The sequence below is a fragment of the Schistocerca cancellata genome, chromosome 11 (genome assembly GCF_023864275.1).
Source record: "Schistocerca cancellata isolate TAMUIC-IGC-003103 chromosome 11, iqSchCanc2.1, whole genome shotgun sequence".
Lineage (NCBI taxonomy): Eukaryota > Metazoa > Arthropoda > Insecta > Orthoptera > Acrididae > Schistocerca > Schistocerca cancellata.
In genome coordinates, this window is record NC_064636.1 from 31,559,541 (window position 1) to 31,581,698 (window position 22,158).

General features: G+C 39.8%; 1 protein-coding gene across 1 annotated transcript in view; it reads left to right on the plus strand.

Annotated features, from left to right (window-relative positions):
- Positions 1-4,981, plus strand: part of LOC126108515 (actin-binding Rho-activating protein-like) — a 191,484-nt gene extending 186,503 nt beyond the window's left edge. The window contains exon 5 of the mRNA XM_049913784.1: positions 4,203-4,981. Coding sequence (XP_049769741.1) covers positions 4,203-4,286 — 84 coding nt within the window. The 3' untranslated portion in view covers positions 4,287-4,981. The remainder of the gene's footprint in view (positions 1-4,202) is intronic.
- Positions 4,982-22,158: the final 17,177 nt, after the last annotated feature.

Consider the following 22,158-nt stretch of genomic DNA (forward strand, 5'->3'; position numbering starts at 1 on the left):
AGTTCTCTGGCTCACGTTCTTCCAACTGAGGGAAGAGCCATTGCTCTAGTGTATCAAGGTAAGAAGTGGCAGTTACAGTAGCGTCACCAAAAAAGAAAGGCCCATAAACTTTCCGCCGGGATACGGCACAGAAAACAGTCACTTTAGGGGACTCTCGTTGCATTTGCACCAACTCGTGAGGATTTTCCGAGCCCCAGATGCGCACATTGTGAGTAGTAACATATCCACTAAGGTGAAAGGTGGATTCATCACTGAAGACAACATGATCCAGAAAGTCTTCATCGTCATGAAACAACATTTCGTTTGAGAAGTTGACACATAATCCATGGTCTGCCGGCTTTAGAGCCTGTAGTAGCTAGAAACGGCAAGGACGTTAGTTGAACACGTTTTCTTAAAACTTTCCAAACAGTCATCATGGGAAATTGTAATTCACGACTAGCCTTCTGGCCTGATTTCTTTGGGCTATGAGTGAACCAGCTCAACACTCTCTTCACTGACTCTTGGTCATCCTGTGCTCTTCCTTTTACAAAGGCAGCCGGTATCTTCAAATTGATGATACCATCTACGAATGTTATTATCGCTTGGAGGATCACAACCGAACTTCAGCTGGAACGCACGTTGCACAGTAACTACAGACTCGGTCTTTGCAAACTCCAAAACACAAAACGCTTTCTGTTCACTAGTCGCCATCTTCGCTACTACTGCTGTCTAGCGGATTGCGGCGGAAACATTGCGCGCTGTGCATGCGCACTGGTGCCAAACACAGTCGTTTGAGTTACTCTTCCACTTGACATACCATTTATAACTGTAATTTTAATGTAATAAGTATTATAAAGCGTTAAAACCCCAGTTTCATTTAACAAACATCCTGCTTTATTAAAATTTTTATGATATTGCAAGCTGTGAAGAGGTTTAAAAATATTCGTTGCAAATTTGAGGAACTGGTTTCTACGTCGAAGAGTATAGATGTCGTCCTATTGTACTTACATACGGGCATGAAGAGTTAAGACCCTCACAGTACTAGTCGACCAATGGTCCTTATCTGATACAGTACTATATATATAGCTATACCCTCCCTTATTCCTCTGAAACTGGAACTAACATGCATGTTCATTCTTTACATTCCCAGAGATTGGAGCGTTGCATACTGTGAAATATTTTCGAAATATTTAGAATATTATGAAGTAAAAATGTCTTTTAATGAAGATATTGTGAAAGCAAGAGAAGCTGCGGATGAAATCAGTCGATTCATTACACAGTGAAATGTCGAAGGTGAGGTTGAAAGATGTGTGCTGCCCCTTGTTCAATCTTGTGATGTCTATTTTTATAGGCAGATGAGAAATCCAATAAAGCACATACAAAACTGAGCTTACTTGGTTGAAAATAGTAGAGAAACAAATACCTGTGAAGACTGTATAAAAATACAGTCAATAGAGCATCATCAGCTATCGCCACCAGTTTATAATGAAATGATCAGATATGTCTGGTGGGCTTCCAGGCTTTCTGAAGAAAGAGATGTTTTTCATAAATCTCAATGGAGTATGTTTTCCAACATATCTTTTGAAGAAAAGTTGTTCATGTAAAGAATGGTCCTTCATTTTTCTGAGCTATACAGTGTTTAGTAATATACTTTGTTTGGAGTCTTTTAATGGTTTTAGGTTCTGTCAACTTTTTCTTGTTATTGCTCCCTTGCATTGTGCTGTACTAGAACTTTTTATTGTAATGACGTTGTAAATTAATCGCAAATGTGTACTGTGGTTACTGAGCCATTGTGTACTATAAAATTGTGTTATATACTTCATGTTCAGTGGCATCACTTACGCAGAAAAGATGCGCCACCTGGTCCCAGTTTCTCCTGTTTTTCTGCGGTCATAAATTGTCACACAGAACCACTAGTTTGGCTGACATTTTGTTTCTTTGTGTGAATATTGTATTATGAGTGGTCTATGATTTTACCATTTTTAGGATTTTGTACGTCAGTAAGTATAAGCGGAACGCTTGGCCTTCTTTCTGTCTGTCCGTCTATCTGTCCGTCCAGTAGTTCAAAACCCTTTTTTCTCAGGAATGGGTACTCATAACAAGTTGAAATTTAAGTCACATATTAAGGTCTATGGTCCCCTGGCGATGTAAAAAAGTGAAGCAGCTTTGTCAATTCAATCAAAAGATCTGGCCACTCATTAAAACCGATACTGTACGTCCTCATGATGTATCACCTTGAAATTTGGCAGGAACAAAGGTTTCACAGTAGAAGTAAAAGAAGAAATCCAAAAATCGTTAATTCATAATTATATCAAACCAAAAAATAAAGATTTCCTTCGTCATTTGTTATCTGACTTTTGACTTTAAATTAAAATCTTGTCGAAAATGTTGGAATACTTCGGATCTATATCTTGCCAGTATCAGTATCCATAATAGTGAAAAGTCGTCGAGATGGTCGATTCTTGGAATGAATGAACTGTATATGTACGTAATTAAGTTCACAGAGTACGCGAGTCCTAATGGGACCTGGCCAATTTTTCGTTCCTGCCCCTCTTTCTCTTCCCTGGTTTCCTTTCCTCTGTGATCCTAATTGTATCATATACGGTTTATCTACTGTTATTATGCAGTTGTTTTTATTGTGTATATTTAGGTTCAGGCTCAGGTTTTAGTTCATACTTGTGTATTATTTTATTTTCATTATCAAGTTGTTCATTTTTTTAAAGTCTACTCAAAGAGCAGCACTCTACCAACTCAGTCTGTAAGTTAAATTCCTATCAGCTAAGTTTTGTAATGCCGCTAATTGCATGTTTCATGCACTATTGTGTACACTCTTCTCTTTATAATGTTTTAGTTCTTATTTATGTCTTTATGCTTGTTATCCACTTTCTGGTTTCATTATTACATTGTTACGTTATTTATGTGGGCACAGCATAACATCCAGCTTTGTATACACATGCCACATGGTGACACACACACACACACACACACACACACACACACACACACACACACATATATATATATATATATATATATATATATATATATATATATATATAGATATATATATATATATATATACTCTCCGCTGACATTCCTGGAAACTTGTATTTCTTCAGAGAGCCTGGAAGTGTAGCAGGCATATCAGATCAATTCATTATAAATTGATGACAACAGCTGATGATGCTCTATTCATTCATACAGTTTCACGAGAATCTGTTTCTCTATTATTTCCAACTAGATAATTTCACTTTTGTATATGCTTTATTTGATTTGTCATCTGTCTATAAAAAAAGGCATTACAAGATTAAACAAGGGGAATACACATCTTTTAACCTCGCCTTTGACATTTTACTCTATAATGGAACATGACTGATTTCATCTGCAGCTTCTCATACTTCCACAATATCTTTATTAAGAGACATTTTTACTTCATAGTATTTTAAAAATTCCAATAATATTCCATTGTATAGAATGCTCCAATCTTTTTAAAAGTAAAGAATGAACTGGTACGCTAATTCCAGTTTCAGGGAAATAAGGAAAGGTACCACTATGTTCATAATGCTGTATTGGTCGACTACTCCCATGAGGGTCTTGACACGTCATGATCTTCTGCCCACATGTATGCCTTTATGCTTGTTATGCACTTTTTGGTTTCAATATCACATCGTTAAGCTATTTCTGTGGGCACAGTGTAACACCCGTATTTGTATACTAATGCCACCTGGTGATATACTTATATAAACTTGTTATGATCTTCTGATGACTTTACCTGATGTTAAGTGATGGCATTATCAGAAAACAGTTGGCAGCTCAGTCTGTCGCCTAAATCGTTTGAACAGAGTAAGAACAGGAGGGTGCCTGTAACACTGACTTGGGGAACCCCAGACATCACTCTGGTTTCACAAGATGACTCCCCATCAGTAACTAGGAACTGTGACCTTTCTAGCGGGAAACTACAAATCTAGCCACACAACTGAGATGATACTCCATGTATGCGCAATTACACGAGAAGCCACTTATGATGAATCATGTCAAAAGCCGTCTGTATATCTCAAATACTGAGCCAATGTGAGATAAGCATTACTTTGTATTTCACAATAACGATATTTTCCACATTAATGCTGCGTATTTGAGTCAGAAGATTTATCTCTTTGAGGTATTTCATTATGTTCGGTCACAGTATGCGCTCGAAAATCCTAATTTTTTTTTTTAATTTGCAGAGGAGGGATGACGACGTGCCAATAGTGTTGCTGATGCCCCTGGAGCAGGTGCGAGAACACTTCCGCAAGCAGGACAGCGAGTAGGCAGCAGAGGCTCTGAGCAGACATGGCCGCCCACGACCTTCCAGTGGCCGCAGTGTTACTGCTGACACCACCACCCGTCGATGCCATGCCACAATGAGGTGGCCATCTTGATCCGAGAAGATTTTATAAAATGTCTCCCTCCACTTGATAGACCTGGACACTATGGCCACAAAAAAATTGCAGGGACAGTGTGAGCCGGCACAAACCACATACTGGGGAAACACTTCGCAGCAGAATGCTGTATGTAACTTGTCTAGCATGAGATTCTCTGTATATATATATATATATATATATATATATATATATATATAGAGAGAGAGAGAGAGAGAGAGAGAGAGAGAGAATCTCATGCTAGAAAAGTGACATACAGCCTTATGCTGTGAAGTGTTTCCCCAGTAAGTGGCTTGTGCCGGCTCATGTATATATTCTCCTCTTCCCTACCATTTCCAGGGTTTTGCAGATTTTGTTTCACTATGTAACTGTGTGGATGGATGCTCTTTCAGGTGCCAATCACCTAGATAACCAAAGGAAGTCGTGTGTAGTGAAACTCTGAATGGTGTGAACTTTATTCTGTTTGTTATACTAATTTAAATGTTTGTGTATCAGATTGGCTGAGGTGGAAGTTGGAGACCACCTCAGCTTTTGCCTAAATGAGCGTATATATATATATATATATATATATATATATATAGATAGGGTCATCAAAAAGTCAGTATAAATTTGAAAACTAAATAAATGACGGAATAATGTAGGTAGAGAGGTACAAATTTACACACATGCTTGGAATGACATGGGGTTTTATTAGAACCAAAAAAATACAAAAGTTCAAAAAATGTCTTACAGATGGCGCTTCATCTGATCAGAATAGCAATAATTAGCATAACAAAGTAAGACAAAGCAAAGATGATGTTCTTTAAAGGAAATGCTCAATATCTGTCAGACATTTTGTGAACTTTGTTTTTTTTTGTTCTAATAAAACATGTCATTCTAAGCATGGGTGCCAATTTTTACCTCTCTATCTACATTATTCTGTGCTTTATTACGTTTTCAAATTTATACTAACTTTTTGATCACCCAGTATATATATATATATATATATATATATATATATATATATATATATATATATTTGTGTCTGTGTGTGTGGGTGTGTCAGTGTGTTTGTGTGTGTATATGAAGTTAAAAGTAGGCAGTATAAGGCTACATATCATCCCCTTATTTGTTGCACGCTTTTCATTTTATTTATTAACGTTCATTTCATCATAAAGCCCTGCATAGTATGGAATTGTTATGTATGTGGACGGAGTGAGAGGCATAGAGATAAGAGACAGAGAGTTTATACTCGCAGTCTGTAGCTGCAAATATTTATAAGAATGCAAACATCTTGCTGAATCTTTATACATTACAGATACAATAAATACAATTTTTCTCACATTGGCATTCAGGCAGTTAAAAAAGAAAATAAACTTTAGGTATGTTTCAAATCTTTGTCCAAATATGTGGGTCCTTTACTTTAATTGTAAGTGTCCTATGGTAGAGCACATTCAGTTTGAGTAACAGGAGAAACAACTTATTAAAAATCCTATGAAGCATGTCGAAGCTGTGTTGGAAAACAAAATTTTCCTCGAAGCTATTGAAGCTCTTACCCAACATAATATTCCTTAATCCATATTTAAAAGTAAGCAGTCTATTTCATTTCTTTGATTGAAATGTGTACGTACCTATTTCTGGTTTTGTATATTTGACCTTATGTTTAGTGTATAGAATTCTTGATGTGATTTTAGAAGTTATACCTTCATATATGTATAAACTAGGAAAATCCTTTAATCGAAAATGCTGCAAGAATTTTCACAGAAAAACTATCTTGAGTTAAAGTGTGTGGAATTCCCATTCACTGCATAAGATTAGGACTTTATGCTGCCTTAATAGCTGACTGTGGAAAACATAAGCAAAATAAACTTTTTAAGTTTTCAGCAATTGTAAAAATGTTTGGTGTTACAATTAATGGTGAGAAAACAAAATTGTGATACTAAGCAAATTAAAAATGAAGAGAGCATCTGATATCTAAATTGAAGAGAATTGTATTGGGATAGTTGATAAATTTTGTTGTTTATGCCCCTTAATTACAGAAGACAAAACAGATGTAGTATCAAAATCACAAACAAAATTGCAACAACTATATGTGCTTTTAGTGAAAGAAGAGAACCGCTAGTGAATGTGTAACTTACTATAGAGAAGAAAAAGGAACTGTCAAGACATCTGCATGGAGCGTATTCCTTTATGGCTGTGAGAACTGGACGCTGCCTGGACATAGGCAGAAAGTGGTCGGGAGAGATGGGAATGTGGCCTCTGGAGAATGTCTGATGAGGCACACTGGACAGAAAGAAATGATGAGGATGTCCTGAAAGAGATCGATGAGATGCAAAACTTCATAGCAGTTACCTGGAAAAGGAAGACGAATCTCTGTAGTCACCCACTGAGAAACAGGATGTTTTTAATCAATGTATTGGAAAGAAAAATTTTGGGGCAGAAAACTGACAGAATGCCAAGAAAGCATATAGTCTGTTGGAAGCAACAACGTGCCAAAACTATAAAGAAATGAAGAGAATAGCACAACATATGGGAGAATGGTTGTAAAGACATGATGATGGTAATGGTGCTTTCATGTGCTCCAAGCGAGACCCTGAGTCTTTGGTTGAAGCACATGAACCACTTACAGCTCAACAGCCAGTGGAAAAATCAGAGTACTGATAATGACAGTGATGATTATCTTCAAATATACATTACAGAAACGAGCATACAAAGTATCAGAGCAGGTATTTGTGGCTGGCTGACGATGAAACTAAAATTCGGCGTGTAAGAGTTACTAATAAAACACAGTTTAGGAGGAGCCAAAATGACTTGTTACTAGCCAACCCTGTCTGGCAATTTTTTGTACAGTGATCTGATCAACTTATTGTTAACAGTAGCTCATAGTTTTATTCTATGTAATACACGACTTATGAACATCTTCAGCACAAGAACACAATATGTGTAAGTAATGTAAACTGTTTTCTTTCATGATGGTTTGTAATTCCCTATGTACTTTAGTGGGTGTACATTCACAAGTTTGTGATAAGTTCTTTTTACTGATTTTCAACTGAAAATGTATTTAAGGGTTTTTACTTACTTTATAGTCTCCAGGTTCATTTGATTTAGAACATAACAATTGTGTGAAAACCTCTTGCATATATTTGTTTTCCGAAATGTTTCACCTGCTAGAGTGTATCATGTCTGTGGTCAATGGAATTCACAGTTTATCAGATCAAGCCAAACACCCATTATTCGTGTTTTATTCAGATATTTAGCATATAGAGACTGTAATGAAAATGTTTTGATCCTTGAAAATGTTCTTTGCATTTATAATTTGCTTCTGACAGACAACAGTCATTATTAGCAATGGTCTTTTAATTACTAACTTCTCCACTTTACTGTAATTGACATATGCTTTTGATACTGACATACGTATCAAATAACTGAACAAATTGTCAGTATGAAACTGTGTAAGATCAAGATTCCTTTTGCTGAAAAATTATTCAGTGACAATTTTCTTAAAAAAGACAGTATCATACGCAAAAATTTTTTCATTCATTGCTGAAGTTGAAAGTGTGATGTCACTTCCATTGCATTAAAATGACAATAATATTCTGTAATTGTAAAAGCATACTTTAAGACATGTTAAAAGACTACTGTTTATTTCATCACATTATGAAAAATTATTTATTGCAAACATTATAAATAAATTTAAAAGTTTTGAGTATTACTTGTCTTTCATTATGTTCACTCATAGAATAATGAATACAGCCTTGTCTCATAGGTACTACCAGTGAAGGTAAATAGCCACACAGATTGAGATTTTCGTTCTGCAGCAGAGTGTGCGCTGATATGAAACTGCCTGGCAGATTAAAACTGTGTTCTGGACCAGGACTCGAACTTGGGACCTATGCCTTTTGCGGGCAGGTGCTCTACCAACTGAGCTACCCAAGCATCACTCATGACCCATCCTCGGAGATTGCCCACGAAAGGCAAAGGCCCCGATTTCGAGTTTCAGTCTAGCACAAAGTTTTAATCTGCCAGGAAGTTTCAAATAGTAACACCCTATGGAAATCAAACACCAAACTAAGCATAAAAAATGGATATCTGATACATTTGTCTACTTATAGGAACTTAGTTTATTGCCAGTTCATTGAGGACCAGTACTGGGCCCACTCTTGTCCCTAGCGTAAACAAATGAGCTTCGACTGACATAAAAAAGTGGTGACAAAATTATAATTTTTTTTCTGACAAGACATATATACTAACCAAGGCTTACAACCTTCAGAAACAGCGCAGATGATAACTGCAAATTCCCATCAGTTTTGTGAAGTTCACATTTTAGCTCTTAATCTCACAAAGGTCTTTGTTATGCAAATGCAAAGAAGTAATAAATGACCTGTTATCGCTAGAAGTGAACATTAATGCTCATGCCCTAAATGTCACATTGCTGGGTAGGATGCTGGTGAGGCAGAGGTGAGGAAATGATTGGGTGGTGCTTGCTGTTGGGGGGGGGGGAGGGAATGAGGGGAGGATAGTCTCTTGAGGAGATGTTTTATGTTTTTATGCCAGTGAAATTAATTCACCTTCAATGAGAATGATTATATAATTTATTCTCGCACAGACAATTCGGACTTGTTTGGATACTTGCAGGAGAGGTTCATATCCTGTAATCTGGCTGATGATTGATTTCGTACTTCCCATGTCTTTCAAGTGGTAAGGAGTCTCTCCTGCCACCTTTCCTCAACACAATAAAATGTTGTATTTATCAGAGAATAACAAGTAAATAGAGTTTATTGATACATCTAGCAGTGATAAAATCTCTGTTACTAAATAACGTATCTTGTGCACAGTTACAGTTCCATGTTACCTCCGTTACCTTCCAGAGGCAACAAAAATTTTATTTTCAAAATTTAATACAATGTAATTTCACATTTTTGGTTATTTTCACTTCTTCACAGATTATGAAACCATAAAGGTAGGTCTGTGGTTATATGTTAAAGTGGCAGCAATAGCATTGTTGCAAGTAAGTTGCACACCAGGCTAGAAATCCTAAGGGAATCAGCAAAGTGCCACAAGTAATGAGGACAATGGGAAAGTGGCACTGCATCAATAGTGTGTGCATAAATTGAGATTTGGGCGTAACGGGCGGCACGGTAGGGTAGTCCGAGCAGTTTTGATGACCACTACGACCACTTAGTGGTCAGATCATCTGCCTAATAAGCAAGAGACCCAGGTTCGAATTCCGATCAGACACAAATTTTCAACTTTCCACATTGATTTAGATCAATGACCACTTACAGCCAATGTCTGTGCTTTCTTTATGTCTCCAACTGCTGTTATATTCTTCATATTTCTTTAGAGGGTCAAATGTTCTGGGCATTTGTCATTTTAACTACATACTTCATGTTACCTTGGTACCGAGTTGGCAATATATTTTGGCACCTGTAAGTAGAGGGAAGAGTTATGCCTCATAGTTGACAATACTTGGCCCCTGTTAGTTTTGATCACGACAGTGCATTATAAAATTTGCATCACTGTGTATAAATTGTACTGTTGGAAAGCAGATTACCCATCATGGTGTCCTCAGGTGAAAATGAATGTGTTCTTTCAGGGAAAAGAAAATATATCACACAAAGCAATAAGAGAAATATAATAAAGCTAGCAAGACTGAGAGGAGTATCCTGTAAGAACTACTCTCTAAAGAATGTAGATGCCAAAATAATTGGTGGAGAGTGCAGGTAATTTCGTATTATTTAGTATTTTGGTCCCTGAAATTAAATCAGTTCTACAAGAGGACGTCTTCATAGAAACGTCATTCAAACAGAAGAGTGCAGCATAAGTTGACTACATCATTTCATTTAAGATTCTAGCAACCTTAGCTATACTGTGGGATTGTCATTTATCAATGCTCTGGTCAAGCATACCTCAGATGTTGCCCTAAGCCAGCATGTTGAACTACCTAGAAATATATGCTAACCTTCTGGGCCAGCCGCTATGGCATATCGGTTCTAGGCGCTTCAGTCTGGAACCGCGTGACTGCTACAGTCGCAGGTTCGAATCCCCCTCAGGTGCGGATGTGTGTGATGTCCTTAGGTTATTTAGGTAAGTAGTTCTAAGTCAAGGTGACTGATGACCTCAGATGTTAAGTCCCACAGTGCTTAGAGCCATTTGAACCATTTTAACCTTCTGGTAAAGAGCCCATAGAAAAAGAAAAAGATGGAGGCCTTCACAAAATCACAGTAAGTGGAAGATCGCTGCAGTGACTTTTATGTGGACATTGTGAAGAACACTTTGGTGGAATAAAATAACGAATTATAAGCCTAATATGAACTTGGTACATGTTTTTCTTTTTAATTTAGTATTCAAGCATAATAAGAAGTGGGGTCATGTACAAGGATTAAAAAGCCAATAAAATAGTTACTTTTTAAAATTATATGTTTGTTATTTTTTGTAAATTTCGTAGAAGGGCACAAGTGCCGAGTTTTTGAGATGTAGTAACATTATCGGCCTCGTCGGTACAAGAGATTTCAGATTAACCATCCACATTAAGAGTTGTTGTACTCTGTTCTGGAACGGAAAACTCGGAGAAAACTCATGGGATATGGTAATAGATAAATATATTTTTTCATACCCGAAAATTCGATCAGATGGACGTATGTGTCTGTGCAGAGAATGGGGAAGAGGGTTTTACGTCCGGCCTATGAGGACGATGTACAGGAGGTACAGTGTCTCTTTTGAAATATTCAAGCCGATATATTTGAAGTAAATATTAAAAGGACTCTGAATAATATTATATGGACATAAATGACAAATTAATTATGAAAATGTATTAAATTAGCTTCAAAGAAAGACTAATTGATTGCAATGTAATAAAAAGACATTATTTGTATGAGATGAGATCGTAGTGCATAACGTTCTCGAAACTAACATTATTATCTTTGTCATTATATATAAGAGAAAAAGGATATTTAAAATCACTTCGAGTCAGATCATTTCTTGTGCTGTACATAAGATACACTTGCTATTGTAAAGCGGTAGCTTTTGTTCTGTTTGTTCTCGTACATAGCGAATAATTCAAGTGTGTATTCTGTGCTTAGTGGAAATATATTTACAAGACGTGAGTGTATTGTGTTACTTAACGAACCCATACAAACAATTCTTCGTTAATTAATAATTGCAATAAGTTATTTAGCATGTTTTCAGAGTTTGCAGAGCCAAGGCCACCTACAATACATCAGACCACAACACAGAAACCAAGATGGCGGCAGTCTTAGGCCAAGTATTTCAGCGGTACCCTAATATGACTTATTTACAAACTTCATAAATGGAAAGTAGATTCTAAATTGCGTAAGAAATGTCGTATTGTTATGTATTTTTCTATATTCAAACTTAAATAAAAAGTTGTTACTAACGTCACAAATTACGTAATAAGTACTATGATGAAGTAAAATTTGGAGATGCAAATCAAATTCAAACAACTACTACACAACGAATGTAAATGGCATTTTTGGACACTAATAATAATTTGCAAAATAGAAGCTACATAGCAACAATAAGTGAAGCATGTAACTCAAGCTCAAAATTGTATTAAACAATATGCAGTTAATTCTAGTCACTGTCATTATGTAGTACGCTAGAAGTGGTTTGATTCTGAATACCTGTGGGATTTATTTGCTGCTCAGCTTGGTCACTTTGCATTTTGGTATTTTTGCTGCAATGTCTTCACGAGTTCCTCTTTTTTGTTTTACTCGTGTTCGAACAATTACCTTTGAAACACACTTTTCATTCAATAATATTGTGTAATCATTAGTAAAGATATTTGAAAGCACTTTAATACTTTTCTTGATTATTGTCTTTAAAGGAATGCCACATTTACACACATCACTGACGTCACTAATGGCATTTTCACACAATTCAGCTCCTAAGGCAAGTACTGAGGCTCTTTGATTTTCAAGTTTGAAAAATTCTGGTTCATATGTGCTGCTAATCAGAACCTGAGAAAGTTTATATAGATTACAACGCAAGGAAATCATTGTAGAAGCAGGGCACTTCAGTCCCCCACGATTCAGTTGGTTGAAATAGGAACAGAGTTCTTTGGTTTCACACTGCAACAAAATTTCATCCTCTTTCTGTAACATTTCTTCACAAACTGAACATTTTCCACCTTTTCGCAGCTTTTCAAGCACTGTTTGCTGGTGTAGCTAGCAGTACAAACCAAGACTCTCAAATCTTCATCCATCATGGACATGTTTACAGGAAAGAGAGCTATTACTTCTTTATAATCAGAATGTAAAGATGATGCCATGAAAACCTGCATTGTACCTGCTGTTGTAGTATCTGAAGTATTCTCAGCAACACCAAGTATCTTTCCTTCCTTATAAGAGAATTTTGAATGAACATAAACTTCATCTAGCATCACTGAAATTACCTTGTCACTTTCCTGAAGAAATTTATTTTTTTTCCCTCAAAAAAGCTACCCGTGATGGACCAATACAAGGTTTATTTGGATTCATTTAGCATAGAAACTGCCTTAAATAGACAGGATAAGATAATGTTAACACATTTGTTTTTCTCAAGTGATGGTGGGCACCAGGAAATGAAAAGCAAATGGTTGCCGCCCATATCAAAAGCTCAGGAGAATATCTACTTTGCTTTGTTATTGCAAGTTGTAATTGCTCCAAAACAAATTCTATTTTAGGTGCTATCTCAGCATCAAAATCTCTACCAGTTTTCAGTGCTTGTTTGAGAACATTGACTAAAATTATAATCTTGTCAATGGAGCCAATAAAGATATCTGTCAAACCATTTAGGTGACTCACCAGATTGTCAAATTTCGTCCACTTGTCACATTTCAAGTTCTCTTTCTCCCCAGACTGTAATATCCATATCAAGGTTTCTGTAAACAAACACACATTTTTGTGAAAAACTTTTACTTCCAAGGAACTTGATATCTTGAAGCACATCACTGAAGAATCATCCTATAATTTAATGAAAGATACATAGTCATCCTTTACTAAAAGTGTAAATGGACAAACATTCCTTTTCTGCACCTCGCTTTTGAAATGCTGAAAGTCAGGTATATTGTCATTTTCGCACCAATTACTGAAACTACATTCATCAAGTTCCAGTAGCTGTTGAACACGATCTTCAGGGTTCTTCTTTTCCTTAGGAACTGGTACTGTGTGATAAGAAGGTTGATTAGGAAAGATGGTTGGAATTGCATCATTTGTTGTTAGTTTTGGTATTTTTTGTGGCACACGTATTGGTTCACTATTTTCCACAGGAAAAATGTCTTTCCTAACCACAAACTTAGGTTCAAAATGCTTAATGCATACCACAGTTTTATCGTTCACTTCAAAATTATCTCTGTGAATTAGTTTAATCCATTTGTTCCTCAATGCTGTTTCTTTGGGAAACTTAAATGTTGTGGTATCGTATGTTTTGCCGTAATTGGATTTACATCCTGGTATAGGCCTACAACAGCTACAATGCATCGCAAGAACAGTTTACACTTTAAATTATGCTGAACTTACTACAGAATCTAGAAAATAAATACTAGAGTAGCACTTGTGACGACATTCACAGCATATAACATAAATAACAGGCAGTAATAAATGCTTTCGCTTCTCTTGAACGTCATGTATACAATGTTACACACATATGTTATGGAAACACAAGCACGCTGGTTTGTTTCCCCCACGATTGCCGCCATATTGTCAACTATCGATATCTGCCTTGAGGTCTGATTTATTGTAGGGGGTCTTGGCGGAGCGAGCAGTGGTGATCTTTGACTTCCAACAATTGGCTGCCATTAGGATGTGTATTTAAATTTACTTTTTTATGTAATATATCACCACAGCCGGAGCAGAAAGCATCATTTTAAGTCATTCAATTAACTAAAGTGCAAAGCTTCACTAATTTTATTTCATCAAAAAATGCATACTTTCAAAGATACGGTTTATTCTAGGTAAGTGAATCTGGCCTGCATTACATTTCGCCGAAAACATTTGAAATAATTTGTAGGAAACCTGGCGCTCATTCAAAACGTAATTTAATTAATATCTTTGGCCACTTACAAATCAACATACCGGATGATCAAAAAGTCAGTATAAATTTGAAAACTGAATAAATCATGGAATAATGTAGATAGAGAGGTACCAATTGACACACATGTTTGGAATGACATGGGGTTTTATTAAAACAAAAAAATACACAAAAGTTCAAAAAATGTCCGACAGATGGCGCTTCATCTGATCAGAATAGCAATAACTAGCATAAGAAAGTAAGACAAAGCAAAGATGATGTCTTTACAGGAAACGCTCAATATGTCCACCATCATTCCTCAACAATAGATGTAGTCGATGAATAATGTTGTGAACAGCACTGTAAAGCATGTCTGGAGTTATGGCGAGGCATTGCCGTCGGATGTTGTCTTTCAGCATCCCTAGAGTTGTCGGTCGATCACGATACACTTGCGACTTCAGGTAACCCCAAAGCCAATAATCGCATGGACTGTGGTCTGGGGACCTGGGAAGCCAAGCATGACGAAAGTGGGGGCTGAGCACACGATCATCACCAAACGACGAGCGCTAGAGATCTTTCACGCATCTAGCAATATGGGGTGGAGCGCCATTCTGCATAAACATCGTATGTTCCAGCAGGTGTTTATCAGCCAGGCTGGGGATGATGCGATTCTGTAACATATCGGTGTACGTCTCACCCATCACGGTAGCAGTTACAAAACCAGAATCACGAATTTCCTCGAGTAAAAAAGGCCTGATAACGGTAGATGTAGTAAATCCAACCCATACCATGACTTTCCCGTCGTGCAATGGAGTTTTCACGACAGTTCGAGGATTTTCGGTAGCCCAAATTCTGCAGTTGTGGACACTGACAGACCCTCGGAGCGTGAAATGAGCTTCGTCGGTCCACAACACGTTACTCAACCAATCGTCATCTTCCGCCATCTTTTGAAACGCCCACACCGCAAATGCCCTCCACTCACTAAATCGCCAGGTAACAGTTCATGATGCCGATGCATTTTGTACGGACAGCATCGGACGGTACGCCTAAGTGCCAACCAAACATTAGTGTACGGAATGCCGGTGCGACGTGCGACTGCACGAGCGCTGACTTTCCCGTGCATAGACGAACCCGCTACAGTCTCCATTTCTTCCTGAACTGTCTCAGCAGCAATACGCCTTGTGTTCGGTCGGCCACTACGTGGTCTATCGACTAAACAACCCGTGGCTTCGAACTTCGAAATCATTCTCGCCACAGCTGCATTTGTCAACGGACCTTTACCCTTTCGAATCCCCTTCCTATGGCGATAGGATCGTAACACTCAACTAGCACATTCCCCATTCTGATAATACAGCTTCACTAAAAGCGCCTTTTCAGGTAACGTCAACATGCTGCGACTGCTGGCACATCTGATTCTCTTTCTTTCTTTTTTTCCCCTTTATTGTTATTTTTAAACCCGTACAAACAGGCAGGCTGTCAGCAGCATGCTACGCCCCTCTTTAGCCATAGATTAGATCAATAAACAACAGAAAGAATGCACATAAGTGACATAACGGTGGGTGATAAAACAGTAGATACATAAAGACAAACACGGAGCCGTTCACACTCGACGATAATCCACACTACAAACTGTTGACATGACACACAAACACTGAAGATGGCGATGGCACAGGTGAACGATGGAGTGTGACGGTGAACACTGAACACTAAACACGACGGCACACACTGATGGCGATGATCTCCGGCGCGCGAATGTCAGCGTGTGTGAGTCCGGAGACCTGCCAAGAGGGGAAGAAAGGTGAGGTGGGGGAGAGCTGAGAGCAAAGATGCCAATGGCTGAGGAGATGGGGGAGGAGTAAAGGGACAGGGGAGGGGAAGCCCGGGGGAGGAGTGGGGAGAAATGGAGGAGGGAGGAAAGAGGGAGAGAAGGGAGGGAGGGTGCCCAAAGAAGCAAAAACAGGAAGAGGGAGGGAGGATCAAAGTTTGTAGGAGGGGTAGATGGAGAGGAGGAGGGCACCACCAGGGAGGGGGAGCTGGCGGAAGCCACCTTGGGAGAGGGTAAGGAGGGTGGAGAGGTGGAGACCGGGTGGGACATGGGGATACAGATTCTCTCTCTCACTACAGCTCCTTTTATACACGATTGTCATGTGCAGTCACTGACGTTTTGCTGTCCAGCGCCATCTGTCGGACATTTTGTGAACTTTTTTTGGTTCTAATAAAACCCCATGTCATTCCAAGCATGTGTGTCAATTTTTACCTCTCTATCTACGTTATTACGTGGTTTATTAAGTTTTCAAATTTATAATGGCTTTTCGGTCACCTGGTATATATTTCTTATATTATCCCTTTCCCTTACGTTTCTAGCATTTCTAGACTTAGAGAAAGCTTTTGACAATGTTGACTAGAATATTCTTTTTCAAATTCTGAAGGTGGCAGGGGTAAAATACAGGGGGCGAAAGGCTATTTACAATTTGTACAAAAACCAGATGGCAGTTATAAGAGTCGAGGGACATGAAAGGGAAGCTGTGGTTGGGAAGGGAGTGAGACAGGGTTGTAGCCTCTCCCCGATGTTATTCAATCTGTGTATTGAGCAAGCAGTGAAGGAAACGAAAGAAAAGTTCAGAGTAGGTATTAAAATCCATGGAGAAGAAATAAAAACTTTGAGGTTCGCCGATGACATTGTAATTCTGTCAGAGACAGCAAAGGACTTGGAAGAGCAGTTGAACGGAATGGAGAGTCTCTTGAAAGGAGGGTATAAGATGAACATCAACAAAAGCAAAACGAGGATAATGGAATGTAGTGGAATTAAGTCGGGTGCTGCTGCAGGAATTAGATTAGGATATGAGACACTTAAAATAGTAAAGGATTTTTGCTACTTGGGCAGCAAAATAACTGATGATGGTCGAAGTAGAGAGGATATAAAATGTAGACTGGCAATGGCAAGGAAAGAGTTTCTGAAGAAGAGAAATTTGTTAACATCGAGTATTGATTTAAGTGTCAGGAAATAATTTCTAAAGTATTTGTATGGAGTGTAGCCATGTATGGAAGTGAAACGTGAACGATAAATAGTTTGGACAAGAAGAGAATAGAAGCTTTAGAAATGTGGTACTACAGAAGAATGCTGAAGATTAGATGGGTAGATCACATAACTAATGAGGAGGTATTGAATAGAATAGGGGAGGAGTTTGTGGCACAACTTGAGTAGAAGAAGGGATCGGTTGGTAGGACATGTTCTGAGGCATCAAGGGATCACCAATTTAGTATTGGAGGGCAGCGTGGAGGGTAAAAATAGCAGAGGGAGACCAAGAGATGAATACACTAAGCAGATTCAGAAGGATGTAGGTTGCAGTAGGTACTGGGAGATGAAGAGGCTTGCACAGGATAGAGTAGCATGGAGAGCTGCATCAAACCAGTCTCAGGACTGAAGACCACAACACCAAGAACAATCCCTTTCTTGTGTTTCACTTTATAATAATAATAATAATCAATAACCACAGAAAGGAAAGGAAAATATAGATGTCAGGCCTTGTGAGTGCGCACCTGTGGCTGCCGTTAAATGACAGAACAGGAAATCAAGTAAAATAAAGAGAATATATTTCAGTGTACGGTATAGAAGGGGCACGCCTAGGGTCGGAAGTTACCAGGTGTAGGCCCGTCTAGGAGATCGAACAAATAAGTAAGTGGGCAACGGAAGGTAGTGAGTGGGCTCATCTTAGTTGAGGTCGGGGGCAGGTCATGGAGCACAGGGGAAGGGGCTCTGCTTACCAAGAAAGGCGTCTGCTCTGCTCGAGGTCTGGATCACGAGAGAGAGTGTTCTGCACTGCAGAATGCTCCAGCGTCCACGCACGTGACCTGTGTCCTGCGCACGCTATTGGCTAAAGCCGATGGCGGGAATTCACTAGCAGTTTTAGCGAAGGGCTTACGGCGTCTCTTGTCAGCAGCTTTGACCGGACAAAACTGCCTCAGTTCTGAAAGACAGGCAACTTGTGTCACGTAGGCACACCTTAAGTTGCTCTGGGAGAACTTTTAAGGATTTCATTGGGCCTTTGAAATAATTTTTTTTTTAAAATCAATTCCCTGAAATATTCCTTAACTGGCTGCCACCCTGTACATTCGTCCTTTCAGCAAATGACTGTTCAGTCATTGACCGAATTTAAAATGCTGTTACCATCTGCTCATTAAGAGGTATAATCTTACATTAAGACGAGTATTACAGTCTGAAATTGCGCATACAGCGTGTTACAAAAAGGTACGGCCAAACTTTCAGGAAACATTCCTCACACACAAATAAAGAAAAGATGTTATGTGCACATGTGTTCGGAAACACTTAATTTCCACGTTAGAGCTCAATTTAGTTTCGTCCACCTACGCTCAATGGAGCACGTTATCACGATTTCATACGGGATAATCTACCTGTACTGTTAGAAAATGTGCCTTTACAAGTACGACACAACATGTGGTTCGTGCACGATGGAGCTCCTGCACATTTCAGTCCAAGTGTTCGCACGCTTCTCAACAACAGATTCGGTGACCGACGGATTGGTAGAGGCGGACCAATCCCGTGGCCTCCACGCTCTCCTGACCTCAACCCTCTTGACTTTCATTTAAGGAGGCATTTGAAAGCTCTCGTCTACGCAACCCCGGTACCAAATGTAGAGAATCTTCGTGCTCGTATTGTGGACGGCTGTGATACAATACGCCATTCTCCAGGGCTGCATCAGCGCATCAGGGATTCCGTGCGACGGAGGGTGGATGCACGTATCCTCGCTAACGGAGGACATTTTGAACATTTCCTGTAACAAAGTGTTTGAAGGCACGCTGGTACGTTCTGTTGCTGTGTGTTTCCATTCCATGATTAATGTGATCTGAAGAGAAGTAATAAAATGAGCTCTAACATGGAAAGTAAGCGTTTCCGGACACATGTCAAATGGTTCAAATGGCTCTGAGCACTATGGGACTTAACATCTATGGTCATCAGTCCCCTAGAACTTAGAACTACTTAAACCTAACTAACCTAAGGACATCACACAACACCCAGTCATCACGAGGCAGAGAAAATCCCTGACCCCGCCGGGAATCGAACCCGGGAACCCGGGCGTGGGAAGCGAGAACGCTACCGCACGACCACGAGCTGCGGACGGACACATGTCCACATAACATATTTTCTTTCTTTGTGTGTGAGGAATGTTTCCTGAAAGTTTGGCCGCACCTTTTTGTAACATCCTGTATATCTTGAGGCTCCCTAACACAAGCGCGCAAATTACCCATATTATATTCGTCCAGTATTTGGGAATTAGAGCACATAGCGTCTTCTAACAAACTATACAAATAATTTGAAACCTTTACGAAACTTTTTGTCGCTGAAGCCCTCTGCCAAAATGATGAAAGGGAAAAACCCTACCACATACCATATTTTATGCAGTAAAACTTCAGCGTGAGGCGCGACGTTTTAATTTGTTATTCCTCTGGTAGTAGCCGCATTTGCAGCACATTATGCAGACAGGATACGCATACCTGGCTGGATATACCTGCAAACTTATATCATCGTACAACCTTCCCGCCTGCTTAGCTGAGTGGTAACGTGTTTGTATACCATGCATCAGGCCCGGGTTCGATTCCCAGTGGGGTTGGAATTTTCCCTGCACGTGGACTGGGTGTTGTGTTGTCCTCATTATCATGTCATCATCAGCATGCACAAGTAGAGCGATGCGATGTGAGCTCACCTGGAATAACACCTGCATCCGGCGGTCGAACTCCTCGGGATGGCGCCTCCCGGCCAACAACGTCGCACGATCATTTAATTTCGTTGTACAACACATGGCTCAGGAAATATCACGTCTTGTAGTACGTTTAAAATACAGTACTGGCCATTAAAATTGCTACACCAAGAAGAAATGCAGGTGATAACGGGTATTCATTGGACAATTATGTTATACTAGAACTGACATGTGATTAGATTTTCGCGCAATTTTGGTGCATAGATCCTGAGAAACCAGTACCCAGAACAATCGCCTCTGGCGGTAATAACGGCCTTGATACGCCTGGGCATTGAGTCAAACGGAGCTTGGATGGCGTATACAGGTACAGCTGCCCATGCAGCTTCAACACGATACCATAGTTCATCGAGATTAGTGACTGGCGTATTGTGACGAACCAATTTCTCGGTCACCATTGACCAGACGTTTTAAATTGGTAAGAGATCTGGAGAATGTGCTGGCCAGGGCAGCAGTCGGCCATTTTCTGTATCCAGAAAGGCCCGTACAGGACCTGCAACATGCGGTCGTGCATTATCCTGCTGAAATGTAGGGTTTCGCAGGGATGGAATCAAGGGTAGAGCCACGGGTCGTAACACATCTGAAATGTAACGTCCACTGTTCAAAGTGCCGTCAGTGCGAACAAGAAGTGACCGAGACATAACCAATGGCACCCCATACCATCACGCCGGGTGATACGTCAGTATGGCGCTGAGGAATACACGCTTCCAATGTGAGTTCACCGCGATGTCGCCAAACACGGATGCGACCATCATGATGTGGTAAACAGAACCTGGACTCATCCGAAAAAATGACGTTTTACCATTCGTGCTCCCAGGTTCGTCATCCAGTACGCCATCGCAGGCGCTCCTGTCTGTGATGCAGCGTCAAGGGTAACCGCAGCCACGGTCTCCGAGCTGATAGTCCGTGCTGCTGCAAACGCCGTCGACCTGTTCGTGCAGATGGTTGTCTTGCAGACGTCCCCATCTGTTGACTCAGGGATCGAGACGTGGCTGCACGATTCGTTACAGCCATGCGGATAAGATGCGTGTCATCTTGACTGCTAGTGATACGAGGCCGTTGGGATCCAGCACGGCGTTCCGTATTACCCTCCGGAACCCACCGATTCCATATTCTGCTAACAGTCATTGGATCTCGACCGACGCAAGCAGCAATGTCGCGATATAATATACCGCAACTGTGATAGGCTACAATCCGACCTTTATCAAAGTCGGAAACGTGATGGTACGCATTTCTCCTCCTTACACGAGACATCACAACAACGTTTCACCAGGCAACGCCGGTCAACTGCTGTTTGCGTATGACAAATCGGTTGGAAACTTTCGTCATGTCAGCACGTTGTAGGTGTCGCCACCGGTTCCAACCTTGTGTGAATGCTTCTTCCTGTCGGTTAAATTTCTCGTCTACAGCACGTCATCTTCGTGGTGTAGCAGTTTTAATGGCCAGTAGTGTATGTTCCTACTTTTGACGGTTCGGTACGGAGCGAGTGGAGGGTAGCGTAGTTGCCAGAGTGTGCTGGGTGCGTCCGCAACTATCTTGACTGCGGGCTGCTGTTTTCCTCAAACGCTTTTTGGAGAAACCAGTCGGTAATGAACTCTCATTCTTGCACATCTTAAAGTTTAATGGGTCAGCTTCATGATGAAATGCCTATCATTTCCCTAATGGCCACAGTTATTGTGAGATTTCATCAGCAGGTAACTGTTGTTGTTGTTGTGGTCTTCAGTCCCGAGACTGGTTTGATGCAGCTCTCCATGCCTCTCTATCCTGTGCAAGCTTCTTCATCTCCCAGTACCTACTGCAGCCTACATCCTTCTGAATCTGCTTAGTGTATTCATCTCTTGGTCTCCCTCAACGATTTTTACATTCCACGCTGGCCCTCCAGTACTAAATTGGTGATCCCTTGATGCCTCAGAACATGTCCTACCAACCGATCCCTTCTTCTGGTCAAGTCGTGCCACAAACTCCTCTTCTCCCCAATTCTATTCAATACCTCCTCCTTA